The following is a 21,557-nucleotide window of genomic DNA, read 5'->3' on the forward strand; positions in this document are numbered from 1 at the left end:
CATGCCACATGCTCTACTGATGTGCCTTTTTCCTACATACAGACCACACTGACTTGCTACAGGAAAGATTCCATATGCTTCCATAACATATACAATAGCCAATCCTAATTTGGTGGTTTTTTAAAACTGTTTTTTAGACTGACAAATAATAAAAGCTCTATACTACTTGCCAAGCTCCTCAACAGTGGGCCTAATTTTACATACAGTAAAATACATTTCTATCATAGGAAGATAAAATTTCCTTAACTCAAGTTAAAGTATTTGCTTATCTAGCACGATGCTGTCTATCCTGGGCCTCCATGATTCTAGAGTTTCTCACAGGCCTACTTCAGGAATCTCTGAATTTATGATCTCTGAAAAACCTCAGAATGCTGATTTATGAATTTGTGGCAGTATAGGGATTTGAAATATTTCTCATTATTTATGTTTGTGTGAGATTTATGTATTATAACAGGTATGGCACCCCAAACCAGACTGAATCACAGAAGGAGGCCAAGTATTAAAGACTTCCATATTGTATTCTGAGAAAAAGAAAGAGAAAGAAAGAGAAACTCTTAGTAGGCATTTGTAAAACCATTCTGTAACAAAACCTTCCTGAGAATAACCAGTTATTTTTCTTGAGGATTTCCCCCAAAATCTGGTATCTGCTGGTTCAGAAAATTAACTCTGAAAATAAATAAATAAATAAATAGCCAGACCAACCTTCAAAATTGCTAGCTATAAAATTGTAAACTGTTTTTTTTTTTTTAATCACAGGCCAGCAGATAGAATTTGGTATGGGTTTTACAAATGTTTTTATACACACAAGATAATACAGTGCATTGTTATAGACTTAGTAGAACATATTTTGCCAGGATCACACAGCTGCTTTAAGGACCTGCAAACCCACATTACACTGTGCTTCTCTACCCTTCAAAGCACATTTTTGCCTTTGAATCTGAAGCACTGCACAGCCATAATAAAAAGCACACTGCAGAAAAGAATTTGGCTTGTTAACAATAATATGGTCAAGAAATTTGCAAATGCCTTATGTTAATAAAATATTTCATTAAATGATAATAAAGATTGTTTTATTCGTTTTATCTACTTAGAGAGAAAAGGGCAACATAATTTCATCAATAAAAAAGTAAGGTTGATGTCATTCTGACATTGTCACATCAACATTATAACTATGGGAGCTTTATAAAAAAGATGGTAAAATGTGTTAAATATTTAAGTTGATCATTCCTAAACAATTCTTAAAGTAATAAAATAACACACATGGCATAGAATTATCATCAAAAAACAAACATTGTAACAATTCCATATTACAGTAGATTCTTCCCCTTTTTTGTTAATAAGTCCTTATGGATTCTAGCTACTTTCTTCCTTCCAGTAGTAGCATCCTCTAAGGCTACTATTATTTACTGAATACTTATGAACCATCAAATATTTTCTAACAGTTTATGCAATAGGATAAGGCAGGCTTATCAACTGTCACAATACAAAATATGCTAGGTATAGAAAATGAAAAACAACTATTAGGCTGGTAACTGTGCCTGGTGGGTCTTATTTCTAACAGGTGCTCTTACTAGTACTCTTACAAGAAGAGTTTAAGCAAGATCCTTTAGTTGTTCATTCTCTGGTTAATGTAAATGACCAAATTGGCTTTATCCATCCCACAATATCCTTTGTAGGAGACAGAGGATGCAATTTTCTATCCCCTGGCAAATGAATGAGGGACGAATGTACTGTCCTTCAACTGTCTGAAGGAATATTATGGTCAGCAGGAAGGGAAAGGAACAAAGCTTTATTAGTTCCTCCCTCCTCCTGCTGATTGCAGTTCTAATTCCTCTGCTGTTCCAAACTCCAACTGCAGGTGGCTGATCAAAGAAGGAATCTCCTATACTTTTGCCAGTGGAAAAGCTCTGATAGACTGAAAGCTTTATACGGACAGAAGGAACTTCCACTATTGGAGGACAACTGTAGGTTCAAGTTATCTGTCTTTGGCTTCATGATATGAAACTCTCATGTTAAGCTCCCAGCTAACTAGTATAAGATGAAAGGGAAGCCACTATTTTAGACTGAAAACATAGAGAAACAAGATTGCTATTAAAGATCTTTATACAACACAGATTAGCAGATCCCAAAGACCCTCAGCTATCCTCAAAGGCCAACCCTCAGATTTAATGAATACCTAGTTTGCCACATTAGGGAGCATTGCAACTTGATAGTCATAATCTTCCACATACTAACTTTGTTATGCTCCCTTATATTCATCTAATGCTCCTACCCCTTCCTTTTGATTCTCACTTTTTGTATATACTTTGTTTTTAACTTCTATATCTTTTATATTTCCTAGCTTTTTATAATCGCTTAGATATTCATTTTCACTCTTTATATAACATTTTAGATCCCTTTTATTTCTTTTTAATGACACTGTCAAAGATTTGATTTGATACCAAACAAACTTGAAGTAAAAATGCTCTGAATCATTATTAAAAAGAACCATTATACTATTTTTTCTTAGCAAAAGAACACACCAATTCTCTTCTTGCTATGAAAAATTTATATAAAATATAATCATGGCTTAAGCCAAAGCAATTGATTTACTCATCATTTGAAAACTAGCATTTGTATTACATTAAATAAATAAATTAAATTTGTAGTAGTATGAGATGATCACTATTTTAAGTCACATTATTTCAACATATGATTACATGATTTCTAGTAAAATGATATTAGTTTTGGAATCAGTGAACTATGAATAGATTTTTTTCCCTTACTGATATTATAACTATAATTATGTGTGTAATACTGTAAGTCACATGAGTTTTAAATAACACTTTGGAAATATATTTTTCCTAGACTAGTATGTGTACCTTTCAAAAACAGATTATATTTTAGCTTCTTTTAGTTAAAAAATAAAGCAACTTAAGAAAATATTGAACATGACAAATACTTAGGCACATACCTACATCAGATAACACAGAAGGAAGAGAATTATTGCAACAAAATCTGGAGTAAATGTATGGTGGAAAATAGATACTCAAATTATATGTTTTTAGGCATGGAATAAATCACATGAAAGAAAGAAGGGAGAAAAGATAAATTCTGAAATTGTAACTAAAACCATATAATGTCCAGGGATTTTGAAGCAAGTATTTTATTGTTTCATTTTTTTTCCAAGAAAAAAATTGAAAATTTGGGAAAAATTAATCTACAGGTCATATTTATTTTAAAACATTATTTACATGTACTTTGTTCCATCATAAAATCATAAAGTTGGAAGGGATTATTTAGACCTCAAGTCCTACTCTCTGCTCAGTGTAGGAATTCAAATTAAGTCATTTCTAAACAGACAAAGGTTGTGTAGCCTTTGCTTCCAATTTTATCATGTATTCCTTAGTTTACTTTTAAAAGGATACTGTGTAAAAAAAATGTAAAGTATTTTATCTATTTATTTATCATATTTATTTAGCTGCCCATCTCACAAAAGGTGACTCTGGGTGACGTACAACAATTAAAGTATAGTTTATTCAGAAAATAATTCTAAATTTTTGATTAATTTGCTATTGAATGTTTTGAAGTTCTGTTGCAAAAAGTTAAAATTTTAAAAAAGAAACCATATGCATGGTAGTAAATTAAGAAAAGTAAAGTATTCTGGACTTTCCCTTTTATTTTATTAAACAGATACTAAAAGCTAAAATTTTGAGGAAAAAAACCTGAGGAGATGGGGAGAGAGGCTCAAAATACATATTATGTCTCTTGAAACACCTTCCAGTCAGCCTTACGTTTTGAACTGGAAGTTTTATTTAACAGCAATTTCTTTTTATTCTAAGCTTTTATCATTTTATTACTGTATCTGCTTCTGAACTGTGAATTTTGACTACACTGAGGCAAGTTTCTCAATTCCTCCACATATGAGTCTATTTTCTGGTTTGATGTGAGTATTCCAAACAGAGATTTCTTTTGCATCATTTCTCTCTCTCTCTCTCTCTTACACACACACGTATAAAATCATGTATCATTTGAGATTCAGATGGCCCCCACTTCTATTGTTTAGAAGAGCCATGAAGACCTGGCTCTTCACCCAGGGCTTTGGTGAGGAAAAGTGAGACCCCTCACTTCATTCCATTGGGTCAGTTGCACTTGCCATCTTTTATATTTATATTTTATTGATTTTATTGTGATTTCTTTGACTGTTGTGAGCCTCCCAGAGTTGTTGAGAGTTAGGTTTAATAAATTATTATCAGTAATAGAAGTGGTAGTACTCTATTTTCCTACTTTGGGGGAGGATGCCTTGTAAAAACTGTTACATCTTTACTCACAGTAAACAAAATATGGCAATGGCACCATCAGTTTTACTGAAATTATATTACTCTTGAATAATAAGTATAAAATAGAAGCAGAAGAAGAACTTACTCTTCTTGGCGTAAGTCATTAATGCTCCGATCTAGTGAGATCATATCACTTGCTACCATGTTAAACCCAAATTCTTTAATGCTGGCTTGAACAGATTCTTTATATTCTGGTCCTAAAACATATGGCTTTGCTTCCTCACCAGGACCATTTACAACTCCATGGGGTTCAGGTTCTTTGGGTTCAAAATTACCAAGAATTCCAGATCGCAATACAGGGTCATGGTAGATATGTGTCTGTGGCTTAAATGTAAGATACTGTCTCTGCATAATATTTTGCTGATCATTCTTTCCACCAACATGAGGAATTCTCTCATTTTTGGCCTTATTCCTTCGTCGAATTGATTCCAAGTCTACTTCCACACCTTCAACATGAGGCCAGGGTAACACTGGCTTGAATTTGTCATTTCCAGGAATTAGACCATTATCTCTGATGTTTGGCATTAGATTGATGTCTTCCTATACAAAAAACAACAATAATATCATAAGACAAAATAAATTAGCTCAATTGTAGCTCCAATTTCATTTTTCCACACCCCTTAATCGCCAATTTAGCAATATGTATATTCATACAAACTGTTCACGTTAATCTACACTGCAAGCAAGCAATTACAGAGAAAATATGTTTTACATCTACTTATTTGTATATTTCAAAGCTGTGAACATATGATAGTTGTACTCCTGAATAACACAAGAAAGGTGCATTTCTATACACGCAACATTTGAATCTATTAAGAACACTGGGATACACATTATATATCGCTTATACTTTGGAGCAAGTGAGGCATGGTTTGGCAGTAAAGACAGAAGAAGTTGACCCTTGTCTTAGGCAGATCTTTGTTTTGGTGACCATAGGGTTAACCAGAACCACCCCACTGTCACCAGAAAACGACCCCTACAGGGAGTTAGGCCTAACTACAACAGTCTACCCCAGGCATTGGTTGGATCCAAATGATTTCTAGAGGGCACATGGAAGTTTCCCACCAATCTAAAGGGAGGCTTTGTCAGAAGTCTTGTTGATCTCTGAAAGAAAGAAGGTGATAAAGGCCCTCAACAATATAGCTCCTGAATGGCCTCTTTTGTGTACAATTCCCAGAGGCCTCCTCTTGGTTTACAGAGGAATTCCAGGGAATGAAGTGTCAAAACAGAAGACTGGAGTGACACTGGAAGAAGATGAGAAGTATGCTGAAAGTCCCTAACCCATACAGTATAAAAGTTTCTCCTATGGAAAAACTTAGTCTTATAAATAAAATATGCACCCTCACTTTTTATAGTGATTTTCACTGGATTTTCAAAGAGCAGTTGAGGACTGCTTGAATGAATGATGGCATGGTAGTTTTGGATTGTTATGAGATTATTCTGAACATATTTGCATGTATGTATGTATTTAATATGTTTTCTGATAATCCTGTTACATGTTTACTTAGTTTCAGTTGCTTGAAGCATATAAACATTTGTAATAAACAAAATGTGTGAAAAAATCATAAACCAGATGACAAATATAGCTTGCAGCATTTTGTGACAAGCAAGATATATTTCCAAAACAAAATTTTTCAGGATATATACTATAATGTGTACCTTAATAAACAGTCCTCATTCAGTCTATCAAACCAACAACAAAGATAGGTTGGACAACATCATACTATGAGATGTTTATAATCCTGGAAAAAACTCAGATGTTTTTGTGTAATAATGTGTACATGTGAATAAAACCCAATCTTTCCATTAATTTTAAAGTTTTCATGCCTTCCACTGATTTTCAACTTTTCATGACATTCAAACATTTTCAAAGTTGAGTATCTAATTAATTTTTCTGAAGATCATGTTAACTCCTAGGTACAAGATGATTTTCACGGCTACTAAAGTAAGATTTGTAAGAGAATATTTCTGCAGATGTAGCACATTTCACTCTCATATTGGCTAAGAAATGTGCTTCCCTCTGAGAATCTGAAGTGACAATTCAAATAACGGGCACATAGAGATAAGCAACATTATTACACTATTAAAAAAAAAAGACAATAAAAAGGAAACAACAGACCAGAACATCTCCTCACCAACAATCATCATCCAGATAAGCAGAGATTAACACCAAGATTCTCACCAGACATTCAATCAAGCAATAAACAATACCCTAATCAAGGAACTACCAGGAAGGGAAAATACACACACATACACACACACCACTAACACTGGCAGGGCATGCCACTGTATATAAACAGAGAGCAAACCCCACTCCATTCTAGCACTGCAGATGTTACCTAGCCAGGTAATGAAACATTTGCAAGAAAACAACCAAGCTCAGAGAACCCCAAGGACCCCACATGAAATTTTCATCTAACTCAAGGCATCCAAATAAACGCTTAGAATCTGATTCCAAAAATATGTTTCAAAGTGTGGCAGAGCTCAGCAGCATAATCCTGAGAGAAGGCATCACTTTTTCAAAGAGTTCCCTCAAAATATCTTTTTGGAATCAAATCAAAAGTAGTGTGATAGCAGTGTACAAGCATTTCAAATTCATAACAGGTTGTTCCAACCTTTTGGAACTTCATATTCCAATGCTGCTCCAACCATTTTGGAAATGTACTGTTTGGAACAGCCCATTTCAATATACCATGGATCCATTTCAAGCTTGGAATATTTCAGTGTATTTGGAAAAGCATTTGGACCCTTCCAGTGAATTCTGAACAGTCTATTTTGAACTTAATTTTAACATTTTAATTTAAATAAATTTAACAAAGTCAACATTTTAACAAAGGGTTAAAAGCAACAAAAGAATCAATAACAAAACACATCACAATACAAGATAACCAAGGCCAAACCCAATATATTCCAATTCTAAAATAATTTCAGGACAGTCTCATCCAACACTCGGGCCCAATGGGGGAAAACCAGGATTTCAAGGCCTTGCGAAAGTTCAGAAGGATGGGGCCATTTGGATCTCGGGGGGGACGTCTTCCAAAGGGTAGGCACTACCAGTGAAGGCACACATCTCAGGTCCAAGGCCTAGGTGACATGGTTTCATAGAGGAGTCCTGATTCCATATGAAATTGAGATTATAAAAGCTCTTGATTTTTTATCCACAAAATAAGCTCACTTTTATGAGACAAAATAATTAACATTTTAACATTTTCAGCTTATTGCTGTAAGACTTCAGATCAATGCACTTGTTTGAGCACATATAGATATGTCAAGAGAAAAATATTCTATTAGACCACAATATGAAGAAGACAGAGAGAAGTAACTCACGTGTTCGGCAGAGTCTGTGGAAAAAGCATAAGCCAAGAGCAATTTCTTATAAATCTATCACTTTTACATACATCCCATATGGAAGAAAAAGTAATAAATTCTAATATTTAACTATTCGTCCATAAACAAAGGAACAAACAAAAAACAACCAAATCAAGCTAATTATTATTCACAACAATTCAAACTGGAATGTATGGCTTTGATATCATCTTCCTTCTGAAGTTCTTGAAGAAGAGATAGTAACCTTGTTTCTTCTAGATGTTTTGCGTGACTACAAAATCTACAATATTTAAAATTTATATCCTGACCATGCTGGCTGAAGTTTATGTGACTTATCAAAACATGAAGAAAATGCCACTTTACTTAATCCTGCCCAATACTGTAGTCTTATATTACTTTATATGCACATTCTCAGAATTAAGTCTATTGTATTCAACATGATCCTTAGTACTTGTTCCTTTTTGCTTGGCTCCATTATACTACAAAATGTTAATTCAAGACAAAAATATTTCTCTTCAATTTATACTAAGACAACATTTTCAGAAACAAAATATAATCCTATGCATAATATTAAGGGCCTGAGTCTGTCTGTCTGTTTGTCTGTCTTTATTTTGTGCCTTTGAGTCAGTGTTAACTCCTGGTGACTGCCTGAACAAGTCCTTGCGGTTTTCTCAGCAAAGTTTTGGAAGTAGTTTGCCATTGCCTCCTTCCTAGGTCTGAGAGAGAGTGAGTGGCTCAAGGTCACCCAGCTGGCTTTGTGACTAAGGTGGGACTAGAACTCACGGTCTCCTGGTTTCTCGCCTGATGGCTTAACCACTACACCAAACTGGCTCTCCTGTATATAGTAGCTAACTGCAGTTCCTGCAGAATTCTGTTGCTAAAATGGAGAAAGACAAGATACCCAAAATCTGTATTATATGTTCTACTAATGTTAGAAATGTTTTGGCCCAACTCAATCTCACTGTAAAAAACAACCAAAAAAGTTTCCTTCTGTCTTATCTGACATTCAACTGATTTAAAGACAATTTTAACATATCTAAACTCAGTTTTAATGTTTACCTGAAATCTCTGAAGAATAAGAAATAGTACTTATAAACAAATCTCACCCAAACAACCAAAAAGCTTTTTGGGAAGCATTTAATCTTTTTATATTCTGCCATGTTAAAATACTGTACAAAATGTTTTATAAATGAACACTTTATAAACAACAGCTAGCAATGGCTGATTCAGTAAAATTTTCTCAACATCAAATAAAAGGATTTACTATTTTGATGTTCACAACATCCTTGAAAAATCGTATATACTCAAAATATAGTCAAACATTACAATAATGTAAACTAACTAGAAAACTATTCTCCAAAAATGTTGCATATCAATTGCATGGTTTTTAAGTTATCAGGACAGACATATTTCAATAAACCCATGACTTAGTCTATGACCAAGCATATCTCACCACCATGGTTCAAAAGTATAGCATTAGTTAAATTTTCCATACATTAGTGAGTCAGAAATTTACTGAACTGAGCTAGCAAATTTTAATGCATGAAACAGGATCAAAATTATATTTTACTGTATTAAAATATTTATTTAGAAGAGCATTTTCAAGTAGAATCAACCAAATTAGCCTATTCTACTTCCTTAGCACAGCAGTACCTGTGCTAAGGAAGTAGAATAGGCTAATTTGGTTGATAACCAGTACCTATAGCACCCTTTCTGATAGAAAGCTTCGAGAAATGAGATTTGAACTAGCACTTTACCAACACGTGAAAATCTGCCCTAGTTCAAACCTGACTTTGTTGGATGGCATGAAATAAGCCACTCTCTCTAAAACTCAGGACCCTATTAATTGGTTAATTATAGTGCTTACCTATCTTATAATTTTGTTGTACAAATCAACGGGGGAAAAATTAAACACTGCAACAATGCCATAGTAATAATGTTAGATAATGTTTTCTATTTTCCACATTGTTGTTTTATTTAAAGAAATGAAATTCTTTCTGTCTATTCCATCTGTCTCACCTGCTAAATTTTATGTGTATGTATGAAATTTATTATAGTGACTGTCATATACAAATACAGGTAGTCCTCAAATGACGACCACTCATTCAGCGACCGTTCAAAGTTACAATGGCACTGAATGAGTGGTACTAGCGACCTGTCCTTGAAGTTCCAGCTGTCCCAGCACCCCTGCGGTCACATGATGGTGATCTGGGCTCTCAGCAACCAGTTCCACTTACAATGGTTGCAGCATCTCAGGGTTACGTGATTGCCATTTGCAACCTTTCCTGCTGGCTTCCCACAAGCAAAGTCAATGGGGAAGCTGGCAGGGAAAGTTGCAAATCGTTCCTGTAAGTTGCTCCCACTCCTGCCATTTGTCCATTGCTTGCTCTGCCCGGCAACAGCCACCACCGCCTGGCTGCGCTTGTGTGGCACTACAACAGCCACTTGTGCGCCCTTCCACCCTCTGGAGCACCCACCCCATGCTGATGCAGGGCTGCAGCAGCCACTTGTGTGCCCTCCCACCCCCGGCAGCAGCCACCTGCAGCCTGGATGTACTTGTGCTGGGTTGCAGCAGCTGCTTGTGTGCCCTCTCACCCTCCAGAGCAGCCTTCCTGTGCCCAGCCACACTCACACCATAGCAGCCACTTACCTTTCCACCAGCCTCCTTGCAAGCCGGCCAGGACCTGGGACTTCCTGCCGGCTTCCCCGTTGACTTTGCTTGTTGGAAGCCAGCAGGAAGTCCTTGCTTAACGACCTGCAATCCTCACTTAATGATGGCAATGAGGACTGCCGGGATTGCCATCACTAAATGATACAGTCATAGAATGTTATTTTAGCACTGCATCACTTAGTGATGGAAATTCTGGTCCCAATGACCGCTGTAACTCGAGGACTACCTGTATTGAGACTGGCTATAATAACAGAATGTTGCATGTCTTATTATGTTGTACCTCCTCTTGTTACTTATAGTTCTGTGAATTAGGAAGATGTCACACTGAGCTGTTTATGAGTATTATCTGCCTATTGTGGATTTAAGATATTTTTTATCCCTTGTCACTCTAGTAACAGATCTTGCATATCTCCTTCAAGGTAATCTTTCTTACTCTGTACACTTTGGCACACACAGACACACACAAAGTACTGGTAACTTTTGGATCTGCTTTTTGTGCCATATGAAATAGTTCTGCATATTTATCCACTCATCAGGAATACTTGGGCTTGGGGAACACCACGACAGCAGTGGGAAGAGCCGGAAAAGCCCTAGTAGTTGCTCATAATGTTATGCACAAACTATGAATCACATTTCACAAAAATGTGAAAACTCAGAAACATGTTTGTTTCATATGTTTCATTCCCCATTCAAGAGTGGTACACAACTTGAGAGTCTTCCTGGACACACAGCTCTTGCTCAATGAGCAGGTGGAAGCTATGGTGCAGAAGATCTTTGCACAGCTTAATCTGGTGCACCAGCTATCTCCTTTTCTATATCAGGAGGCCCTTCAGACAATCACTTATGCCTTAGTCACCTCATGGCTCTATTACTGCAATGTGTGCTACTTGGGGTTGTCCTGGAAGACCACCCAGAAGCTTCAACTGGTCCAGAAAGCAATGGTGCGGACAGCGATTGATATGCCTCAATATGCCTATGTGACAACTCTGCTTTCTATATCTCTATCACTGACTTCCTTAATACCCATTTGTCTTTTCTGTCTCATACACACCCAAGTACTGTATATGTATAAAACTCTTTCAGGACTATACTCATATACTCATTTGATAAAATGGACTATGGTTCATAAAAAACATTTGAAAGTAGGTTACATGAAAGAGTACTGTTAGTATTTATACATTGTCATAAGTCAATAAATCATAACCATTATTTTTTTGAGCAAGCAATAGTGTCCAAGTTCACATGATACTGAGCCATAACATATGGAATTGCCAAAGGAAACAAATCAAAAAATGATTAAAATAATCAAACTAGTGCTCAGCTTAATGAAGGATGGAGATTTGAACCAGGATCTCCCAACTCTAAAACTGATAATAATAATAAAGATTTCATTGCCTTAAAACATAATTTATACAAATTAAATCCAAGGCAGCATATCTATAAAGCCCTAACCGGTCTTAAAAAAAGCTAAGGATGAGTTGATGTAGTTAATACTTGGAGGAAACACAACCTGGAAAGGCAAAAGTTGAATATTAGACTGGGAGGTATAAATAAATAGAGAAATATCCCAACAGAAGACCATACATGATATGTATTCTTGCCAAGAAAACACTATGGACATCTTCATGAAGTCATCAGGAGTAGAGACAGACTGAAACAAGTCTGAACAGAAGTTGAGGAACAGGACACATGCCAAAGGAGCAGTGTGACTTCTAAAAAAACTGCATGGATGGTGGCAGGGAAGGTAGCTTACCGATTCCAAAGACTTCATAGCCAACTATGCCCTCAACCTTATCATAAAAGTAAATCATCTAAATAGTTTGAGAATTTGGGATGGACAATCTTAAATGTTTCCTAACAAAGGTAGAGTCATGTGAAAAAGAAACTACACCCTCTTTGAGTTCTATGGTTTTACGTATCAGGACATAATAAAAAGCATCTGGTCCTTAGCAGTTCTCAAAAGTAGGTAAATACAACCTCAGATGAACAACAACACATGTCATATTACACCATGTCATCATTTATTTTACAAAAAGAAAGCCAAAATGGAGAAGACATGTGTGAAAAACTAAGTGTAACTTATGATTCAATAGCTTGTAGAACCACCTTGAGCAGCAATACCTTGAAGTAATCATCTCTCACGTCTTTGTGGAGGAATTTTGGCCCACTCTTCTTTACAACATTGCTTCAGTTCATTGAGGTTTGTGGGCATTTATTTATGCACAGCTCTCTTGAGGTCCCCCCACAGCATTTCAATCAGGTTGAGGTCTGGACTTTGACTGGGCCACTGCAACACCTTGATTCTTTTCTTTTTTAGCCATTCTGTTGTAGATTTGCTGGTGTGCTTGAGATCATTGTCCTGTTGCAAGACCCAATGTCAGCCAAGCTTTAGCTGTCAGACAGATGGCCTCACATTTGACTCTAGAATACTTTGGTATACAGAGGAATTCATGGTCGACTCAATGACTGCAAGGTGCCCAGGTCCTGTGGCTGCAAAACAAGCCCAAATCATCACCCCTCCACCACCGTGCTTGACAGTTGGTATGAGATGTTTGTGCTGATATGCTGTGTTTGATTTTCGCCAAATGTGGCACTGTGCATGATGGCCAAACATCTCTACTTTGGTCTCGTCTGTCCAAAGGACAGCATTCCAAAGTCTTGTGATTTGTTCAGATGCAACTTTGCAAACCTAAGCCATGCTGCCATGTTCTTTTTAGAAAGAAGAGGCTTTCTCCTGGCAACCCTTCCAAACAAACCATACTTGTTCAGTCTTTTTCTAATTGTACTGTCATGAACTTGAACATTTAACATGCTAATTGAGGCTTGTAGAGTCTGAGATGTCACTCTTGGATTTTTTGAAACTTCTCTGAGCACTGCATGGTCTGACCTTGGGGTGAATTTGGTGGGATGTCCACTCCTGGGAAGATTGGCAACTGTCTTGAATGTTTTCCACCTGTGAATAATCTTCCTCACTGTAGAATGATGGACCTTCAATTGTTTGCAAATGGCCTTATAACCCTTCCCAGATTGATGGTCAGCAACAATTGCTTCTCTAAGATCATTGTTGATGTCTTTACTCTTTGGCATTGTATTAACACACACCTCAATGCTCAAGACCAGCAAAGTCCTAAAACTTCGGCTTTTATAGAGGTAGTCACACTTGCTGATGATCAATTGATCCAGGGCATTTGATTAGCAGCACCTGGCTGCTACTTAGCCTCTTCATACCTATGGGAGCAGTAAGGGTATACTTAATTTTTCACACATGGCTTCTCCATTTTGGCTTTCTTTTTGTAAAATAAATGATGACATGGTGTAATATGTCATGTGTTGTGTTCATTTGAGGTTGTATTTACCTACTTTTGAGAACTGCTAAGGACCAGATGATTTTTATTATGTCCTGGTACGTAAAACCACAGAACTCAAAGAGAGTGTACTTTCTTTTTCACACAACTGTATATACTTTTTCCATATATGGCTAAACAGAAAATCAGTGGAGTGATATAGTCATATTGCATACACCCTAAAAATAATTCAAGAATGTATAGAGATTGATTCCCAATTCATCCTGTTTTATAGTTTATTTTTGGTTTCACTGCTTCAATGAAAATAAAAGTATGCATTCAAAAAAACACATCACTAAGCTTGCTGTTCTTGCCTGACACTCAAATTTATTACAGCCTTGATGCCAAAGTTGAAAAGACTTACTTTGCAGTCATTTTCAGTGTTTTATTATCAGGGATATGTTTGCCAAAAGTTTACTTTCCCCTCATACACCATTTTGCTGGCTGACATTATTTTAGAATGAATGTAAACTGCATCTAATTGCAAAGAATGCAAAACTTATGAAAATACAGTAATATACTGTACTTCATTTCTATAACAAGTAGTATATGCATGCTTTCTCATATTCCAAACAGAGCTTAGTTCAACTTGTAAATATTGTAAATCTGCCACAAGAGTCTTTATTTTTGGCTGTAAAAATTATGTTTAATGCAATGAAATTGTTATGATTATCAGTTTTAAACTTGAGAAATTTTGGTTCAAATCTGAATTCCATCATTTACCTAACTCTTCAGTAGCATCAACAATAGTCTCTCATAACATATCAACTGCCTTCAAAAAACACAGTACCAATTTTATTTTGACTGATCTTCAGAAATTGTTTCTAGCCACAGTCAATCAGATGAGGATAAAACTAGATGCTATATGGGAATAATTATTTTGTAACAGCCAATTTCTTTTTACTTTTCAAAACAATAGAGGAAAGGAAAAGTGGGGAAGAATTATGTTAATATTTTGTTCCTATACCCTATTCCTGCCTAATGAAAGCTGAAAGGATGTGCAGAAGACATGAAAAAGGTCAGGCAAAACAATTAATGTACTAATGAATAGGCACCTACATAGCTGCTTCATTACTAGAAAAAGGTGCAAGGAATTCAAAAACCACAATTCTCCTATAAATATCCATGCTTACTTTTATGGGTTTTATCAAAGTTGCCCTTCAGAAATATATAATCTGACACTAACTTAATGTCAAAAGAGCAAATCCTTGACCAAAGAAGGTTCATTCTTTCTATTTGGGATTGTTATGCTCTTGCACTGAGTGCACAACTTTGGGAGGAACACATATGAAACTATGAGGTAGAAGGGATACACCGGCCTAGCCAGACAGATCAGCTGAATCAACCCGGAGCTGATAGCTGTCATAGCTAGACTGCCCTCCAATCCAAGAACAAATGATTTTTCTCTCTTCCATGCAAGCCTGTACAACCTTAATAATTCTCATAAGCTCCAGCTGAAATATTTTAGCTAATGTAAAAATGCCATCTGTTTACCTAAACAAATCTTTACACTGAGGAAGCTAGGTACATGAAATGGGCAGCTATATAAACTGAACAAGCAAATAAATAACAAACAACGAAGTAAGATATCCTGAGGTTTCTTTCCACTAACCCTTTTTCTCCCAAACCTTTCTCATATCATATATTAGCAACATCTTTATCAGTAAACTACTTTTGTTTGTATTCTCAACAATCCTCTTTTGAATTCCATATTTCTGAACGCAGATCATACAAACTGGTCATAATGGATAGTTACCATCTTTCATTTGGAATAATCCAGATTGGTTTTACACAGATTCTAAATACAGCTAAACTATGTAAAAGTTCACACATTTGTTAATCCTGCATATATTTCCTTGGCTTGGTCCCACAAAGAGAGGTCCCACCAATACAAATTTAGGATGTGTCTGAGCGCCAAGGTTCCAGGAATTCCCTAGCCTTTTTGGATTTAGCTTGGTCTAGGATGCTCAGAGTTTCCCAGTTGAAACTATGGTTGAGTCTGTTCATGTGTTGTGAAATTAAGGATTTTTCATTGTGTCTTCTGACTGCTAGTTGGTGTTCATGGATGAGCTTTGCTAGTCTTCTGCCTGTCTGTCCTATATAGTTGCTGTTACAGTCCTTACACTCTATGTTGTAGATGACTCCTGTTTTTTCTTCTTGGGCTACTGGGTCTTTTGGTTTACTTAAGATGTTTTGGAGGGCCTTAGTTGGTTTGTGTGCTATGGTTATGCTGTGTGGTTGTAATGGTCTGTTGGTATGGCAGTGTATGGCAGTGTTATCCTTGTTGGCATAACTTATGTCGGTTATGCTGTAGTAGGTTGAGTGGTCAGGCAGTTTTTGATAAAGTTGTGTGGGAATCCATTTTGTTGGAAGATGTTGTATAGGAGATCTGTTTCCTACCCAGCTATATTCTTTTTCATGGGACTGCTTTGCCTAATTTATGGTGCTAAAAAAACCCACCACCCTGATTAATCATGAGCCTTCTGAAATACACTGTTTGATGATGCTACAATCAGTTCTATGATTATTCATAGAAATCCAAAGGTATCTCTGTAGCATCATCAAACTGTGTGTTTTAGAAGGCTCATGATTAATCAGGGTGGTTGTTTTTTTGACACCATAAATTAGGCAAAGCATTACAGCGATTCAAGCTTTGATCTTTACTATTTGTTTCTTCAGCACTATCCTTAGCATAGTTAAGACAGCACAAAAGATCACCCAAAGTCACATTTTGCAATATCTATGAAATCCACTCCACAATTTTTGATTTTCATAAAAAACAGATGTAATTGTTTTCTTCAGAATCTTACCTTTTTATGCCACTAGCTCCATTAAAGTGTTGTGACACTTTTCAAATGATAAATGATCCAATTACTTTTAATGGCCAAATTACCATAGTACAGAAGAAGACAAAAAGCACAATGGCATAAAATATTTTATACTACATGTAATTTTCTCTAGAAATTGATGTGCATACTATTTTGGGGTTGAGAATTTATGAAGTTCTACTTCCACCTTCATCTATACTACCTTTCAGAAAAAGAAAACACCAGTGACAGATTCTGGGTGAATTCACAAGCACAACACTAAGAGCATACACTATTGCTTATTTAGGGATATTTGAAAGAGATTACTTGATTATTTGAAAGAGATTCAGTGGAAGTGCACATGTTTTACATGCAGCAGTTTTCAGATTAGGTCACTTGTTCTTTGAATTAGAAGGATCAAGCATCAGGTGGTAGGAATCAATCTACACTTGCCATAAACTTGATAAATTTAAAAATAAAGAAATAAACAAACTTGAACAGGCAAACTTGTTAGGTAGATTCGTGTCCTGAATCAGTGTAAGGTAACTTACTAGGTTTTTTTTTTAATTTCTATAGTCTTCCTATACAGATTAGAGCCTTTTCCTCTAGAACCAGTTCGTATTTAAGATGTGTGATATGAAAAAGTCTTCAACCCTGTCCTCTAAGCTGTTTGCTGTTATAGAAGCAGCTTTTCATAACAGACAGGCAAACCCTAGGAGTAGTACATATACAAGCAATATTCATATGAACAAAATAAGAATATGTATGTATAACTAACATCAAAGAATGATTTATATGCACTTACCTCCTTGCTTTAATTTCCCTATCTGGAAATAAACTGCATTAACCCATTTTAAAACTGCTCATATAAGTACAGGCTGTGGAATTTGCAGAGATGTTAGCATCCTAATATTCCAAGTTTTTCAATTTTTAAAAATGCAAGTTTTTAAGCTCATTATTGTATTATTATTATCATTACAGTGTATCATTATTGTAGGCTTAAATAGGGATTCAATCTATTTTAAATTCTTTTAAGACAAGGGGCAAAGATTCCAAGATATACTGTAGCTTGTTTTCAACCTTATTACAAGCTCATTTTAGGGCAAAGCTGCCTTATACAAATTAATATGGGGGCTCATCTATATTTTTTTTATTGCCCTAAGCACCTGGAATATTTGGTGAAAAGGAATTTGTGACTCCTGATATTTCGGGAAGAACTACTGACTAAAAATAAAATACCTCACAAAATATAGTCAAAGCATTCTGGTTTATATAGTGTCAGAGTGCTGCAGTTAATCTTCTGGATTTTTATTAAAAATGTCTTTCTTATATGTACATAATTTAGACACGAACTGCTTTAGTATTTTGGTTAACACCACTGTTTTAGATAGTTCTCAGTAAGAAACACCTTACCCATATTTGTTATAGTTTTGACATACAGTCTTTATTTAGACATCAGACTAATCTAAACCAACCAGGCAATATTTAAATTTTAATCTGCTTCTTAGAAAGAACTAGCAAGGACTCAACTGGTAAAAGAACAAACAAATCATGTTACAGGTAGTTCTCAAGTTACAAAGGTAATTGGGACTGGAATTTCTATTGTTAAGCGATGCAGTTATAAAGTGTGACATCATGTGATCCCAGTAGCTCTCATTAACCAAATCCCATTGGGTCATTAGGCGAGGACCCACTCCGATCCAAGCCATTCCTGGCTTGCTCCTCCCCAGCCCTGAGCCTCAGTAAGGTAAGGGATTGCTTCCTTTTCAACTACCCCCACCCACCTATCTCCCCCCACATCTTTGCCCTTTTGGCTTCCCTGCACAGGGGCACTCCTTGGTGGCGACACTGGGGCTGAAGTAGAGGCCTGGGGCCTTCAGCAGCCTCAGCTGCCACTTCCCTACTTCAGCCCAGTGCCCTTTTGGCCACTGAGTGCCACTGTGCAGTGGCCAAAAGGGAAGAGATGGGAGGAGATAGTGGGCAGGGGGGAGCTGAAACACCCTATGGTCGTAAGTGTGGGTAGGCTACCAAGCACCCAATATTTGATCATGTGATCATGGGGATGCTGCAACAACTGTAACTTAAGGGACCGGGTGTAAGTACCATTTGTTCAGTGCCACCTTAACTTCAAACAGTCACTAAGTGAGGACTACCTGTATTTACACCATTCTATTGCATACTTGGATCTCTGTATTCATTTCCAGACAGAGAGAATTCTGGAAGTACTAGATCAGTACCAAAAGCAACCCTAAGGTTGCTGGAACATAGATCAGTGTGTATACCATTAGCAATTAAATATGTTAATAATGCTGGTTGCATATACTTGAGCCAAAGTGTTGCCATTTCATTTAAAATTAAAAACACATTACCACCTAGTAAATAAAAACAGCTGATATTCAAGCCACCAAGAACAGCTAAGGGAGGACAGGAAATGTAGGCATGCACTTCTGAGTCTTAGTTCTAAAGGGCACAAGTGGCATTTTATCTAACTACAATATAAGGACAAATCGCCAACTTTGCCAAGTTTAGGTATAATTGGTAGCCAAATTAATAGCCCTATTCTTGTATCTTTAACAGCAATCTGACAACAGAAATATTACTAGCAAAGCTTTCTTTGGCTTGGAAAAAGACTTAAACACACCTGCAGAATTTTTTGTGTGAAGACTCATAAAAGCAGGACTAGTAAACAAACAAAAAAACAGGCACTCTGATATGGACTATTAGTTTCACAGAATTTATTTCTGAAGCTTAAACATCCTTGAACCTCCTTGACATGTACTCTTTTTAGAAATAAGCTCCAGTGAACTCAAGAGCATAGCACTGGACTACAAGTGTGCAAGGCAGCACACAAATGCACCACCTGCTGGAATACAAGTTCCTGGTAAGGTAAGAGTACACAGGGAAGTAGGTTGACTGGTTTAAATGAGATACAGTTCAAAGCCCTAGGGATAAGATGTTTTCTGCCTACATTTAAAATTTTGCACTGGGATGAGATAAAGAGGCCCAGGTTCAAGTCCATCTTTGACCACAGAAAATCAAATGATAACTTTTGCAGTCACTGTCTCACCCAACCTACCTACATGATTTGGGGTGGAGATAATAGGGGAGGAAGTATTAAATACACACCACCTTAGAGGTTAAGAACAAACTGCTAAAGGCAGAAGCATCCCATTATATTTCTAGCACATTCCGGTGGATCAAAAATAGCTTCTAATGAGTAATAATGATTAAAGTGCATGTTATTTTTCTATAGCAAGATATTCGGAAATGGTAAAAGAGTAAAAATCTTTTGTGGATTTCTGTATGCCACTGTTTCAGACGGAAGCACCTGTCAGAAGATCCTATCTTAAAGCATGCCACTTATTCCCACAACCTGGGAAGAGGCATCTTACACCTGCCCTTCAAATTACAATATTACCTATGGCATTTCCACACCCTTTCCAACCTTCCGGATATACTAGAAGCTCGCTAAGGGCGAAGTCTAGCTTCACCTACCTCAGGAAAAGCATTTAAGCAGGCAATGAATGCACTCATAAGCGCCCGGCTGCCTCAAGAAACGCCGCCTGCCCGCCCGCTGCCACGGCTGGGCGGCCCCCGCCCCCCGCCGATGACAAAGGGCAGCCCCCAACTCGCAGCACGCCCCGTCCAAAGCCGCCGCCGTCCCCTTCGCAGGCCTTGCCCACGGCACAGGCCGCAGCCTGGGCAATAGAACGAACACCAGCCAAACAGCCGCCACCGCCCCCTCTCGGCCGGACCCAGACCGAAAGAGGGCTCCGGCCCGACGCCCAGGCATCCAGCGGGAGGGCCGCCGGCCGGTCCGCGGAGCCGCACGCCACCTTTCCCGCGCAGGCACACCCCTCTTCCCTTTCGCGGCAGCCGCTTACCCGGATCCTGTCCCCCGGGCTGGGCTCCTCGGCGCGGGGGGACAGCGAAGACCAGAGCAGCAGCAGCCCCAGGAAAGAACCGAGCAGGAGAACGGCGCGCAAGAGGAAGCCCAGCTTCAGCCGCATCTTCAGCGCCGGCCCGACCAGCTCCCCCAGCCGCCGCCGCCGCCGCCGCCGCCGGGATCCCTCTCTCGCCCCCCTCCCGGCGACTGCTGCTGCTGCTCTTCAGTTGCGCGCTGAGCTTTGCGTGGTTCCCCTTTCCCTCCTCCTTGTGCTGCTGCTGCTGCTGCGGCCGCCTCTCCTCCCCCTCTCAGGCAGGCGCCTGGCGCCGAGCCCCGCTCTGGCTCTCGCTCGCCTCCCCTGCAGCTCCGCTTCTCTCCTCCCTCGGTCTTCCTCAGTCTTCTCCGATTGTTGCCGCCTCTCCCTCCCGGCCTCTTGCTGTGCGCCCGCTTCCCTTCCTGCAAAAGCGCAAACTTTTTTCTGCTCCTCTCCCCGACTACGCTGTGCCTGTTTTTTTCCTGTCCTCTTTAAATGCGCTGTGTCTGTCGTTCCTTCTGCTTTCCTTGCTAATGTTTCAGGCCAAGCAGGAAGTCACCTCCAGAGCAAAGGCTCCACGTGGCTCATTTACAGCCCGCGGGCTTGAATTAGATTGACTAGACGACTCGAGGCTGCCTCCTGCCCCCTTTTTTTTCCTTTGACACGTCGCCTTACGGAGGTGAATTTGTAACCGTAAACCTCACAAAAGCTGTGCAAATGCCGGACTCCTTCTCCCAGCTCTGGCGAGGTGGGAAGAAGGATCAGCGTGTTTGCCTGTTCCTTCGGAGCTCGCCTTTGTCTCCCTTTAGACTGACACGGGAGAAAATTCGACCAAAAAGAAAAGGTGTGCCCGAGAAGTACAACATAAAAAGGACTCGCAATGTCCCTGGTTCTCAAGCATGACTAGACTGGCTGAGAATAATATTCTAGGAGGAGAACTGGAGAAAGGATGAGGAGGGGAAAGTAAATGCAGCTGTCTGAAAGAAAGGAGCAAGCTCGCCAGCTCACCGTGGCCCTTTCCAGCTCAAATGCGCTTCTGCCTCAGGACACAGAATCCCAACGATGGCAGTAGCCAAGCAAACAAGCCCCAAACGATTATCTAGAAGGAATAGTTACTTACCTCTGGACATGAGCGTCCAGGTAGTCCTCTCATGGTCAGATTCTGCTCT

At 38.2% G+C, this 21,557-nt stretch overlaps 1 protein-coding gene across 4 annotated transcripts in view; it reads right to left on the reverse strand.

Annotated features, from left to right (window-relative positions):
- The window catches only part of GALNT7 (polypeptide N-acetylgalactosaminyltransferase 7), a 41,615-nt gene extending 20,651 nt beyond the window's left edge, over nucleotides 1–20,964 (reverse strand). For 2 of the 4 annotated variants that reach the window (XM_088132175.1, XM_088132185.1), the window contains exons 1-2: nucleotides 20,353–20,964; nucleotides 4,405–4,859 (exon numbers count right to left, since the gene is read on the reverse strand). In XM_088132175.1, coding sequence (XP_087988301.1) covers nucleotides 4,405–4,859; nucleotides 20,353–20,478 — 581 coding nt within the window. In that variant the 5' untranslated portion in view covers nucleotides 20,479–20,964. Of the gene's footprint in view, nucleotides 1–4,404; nucleotides 4,860–19,963; nucleotides 20,057–20,352 lie in introns of those variants that run through there. The other 2 variants (XM_088132173.1, XM_025167832.2) reach the window with 2 other exon arrangements.
- Nucleotides 20,965–21,557: the final 593 nt, after the last annotated feature.

Source organism: Python bivittatus, unplaced genomic scaffold, assembly GCF_059951505.1.
Source record: "Python bivittatus isolate LINGU-HERP-01145 unplaced genomic scaffold, Pbiv_v1 ctg000070_np1212, whole genome shotgun sequence".
Classification (NCBI taxonomy): Eukaryota; Metazoa; Chordata; class Lepidosauria; order Squamata; family Pythonidae; genus Python; species Python bivittatus.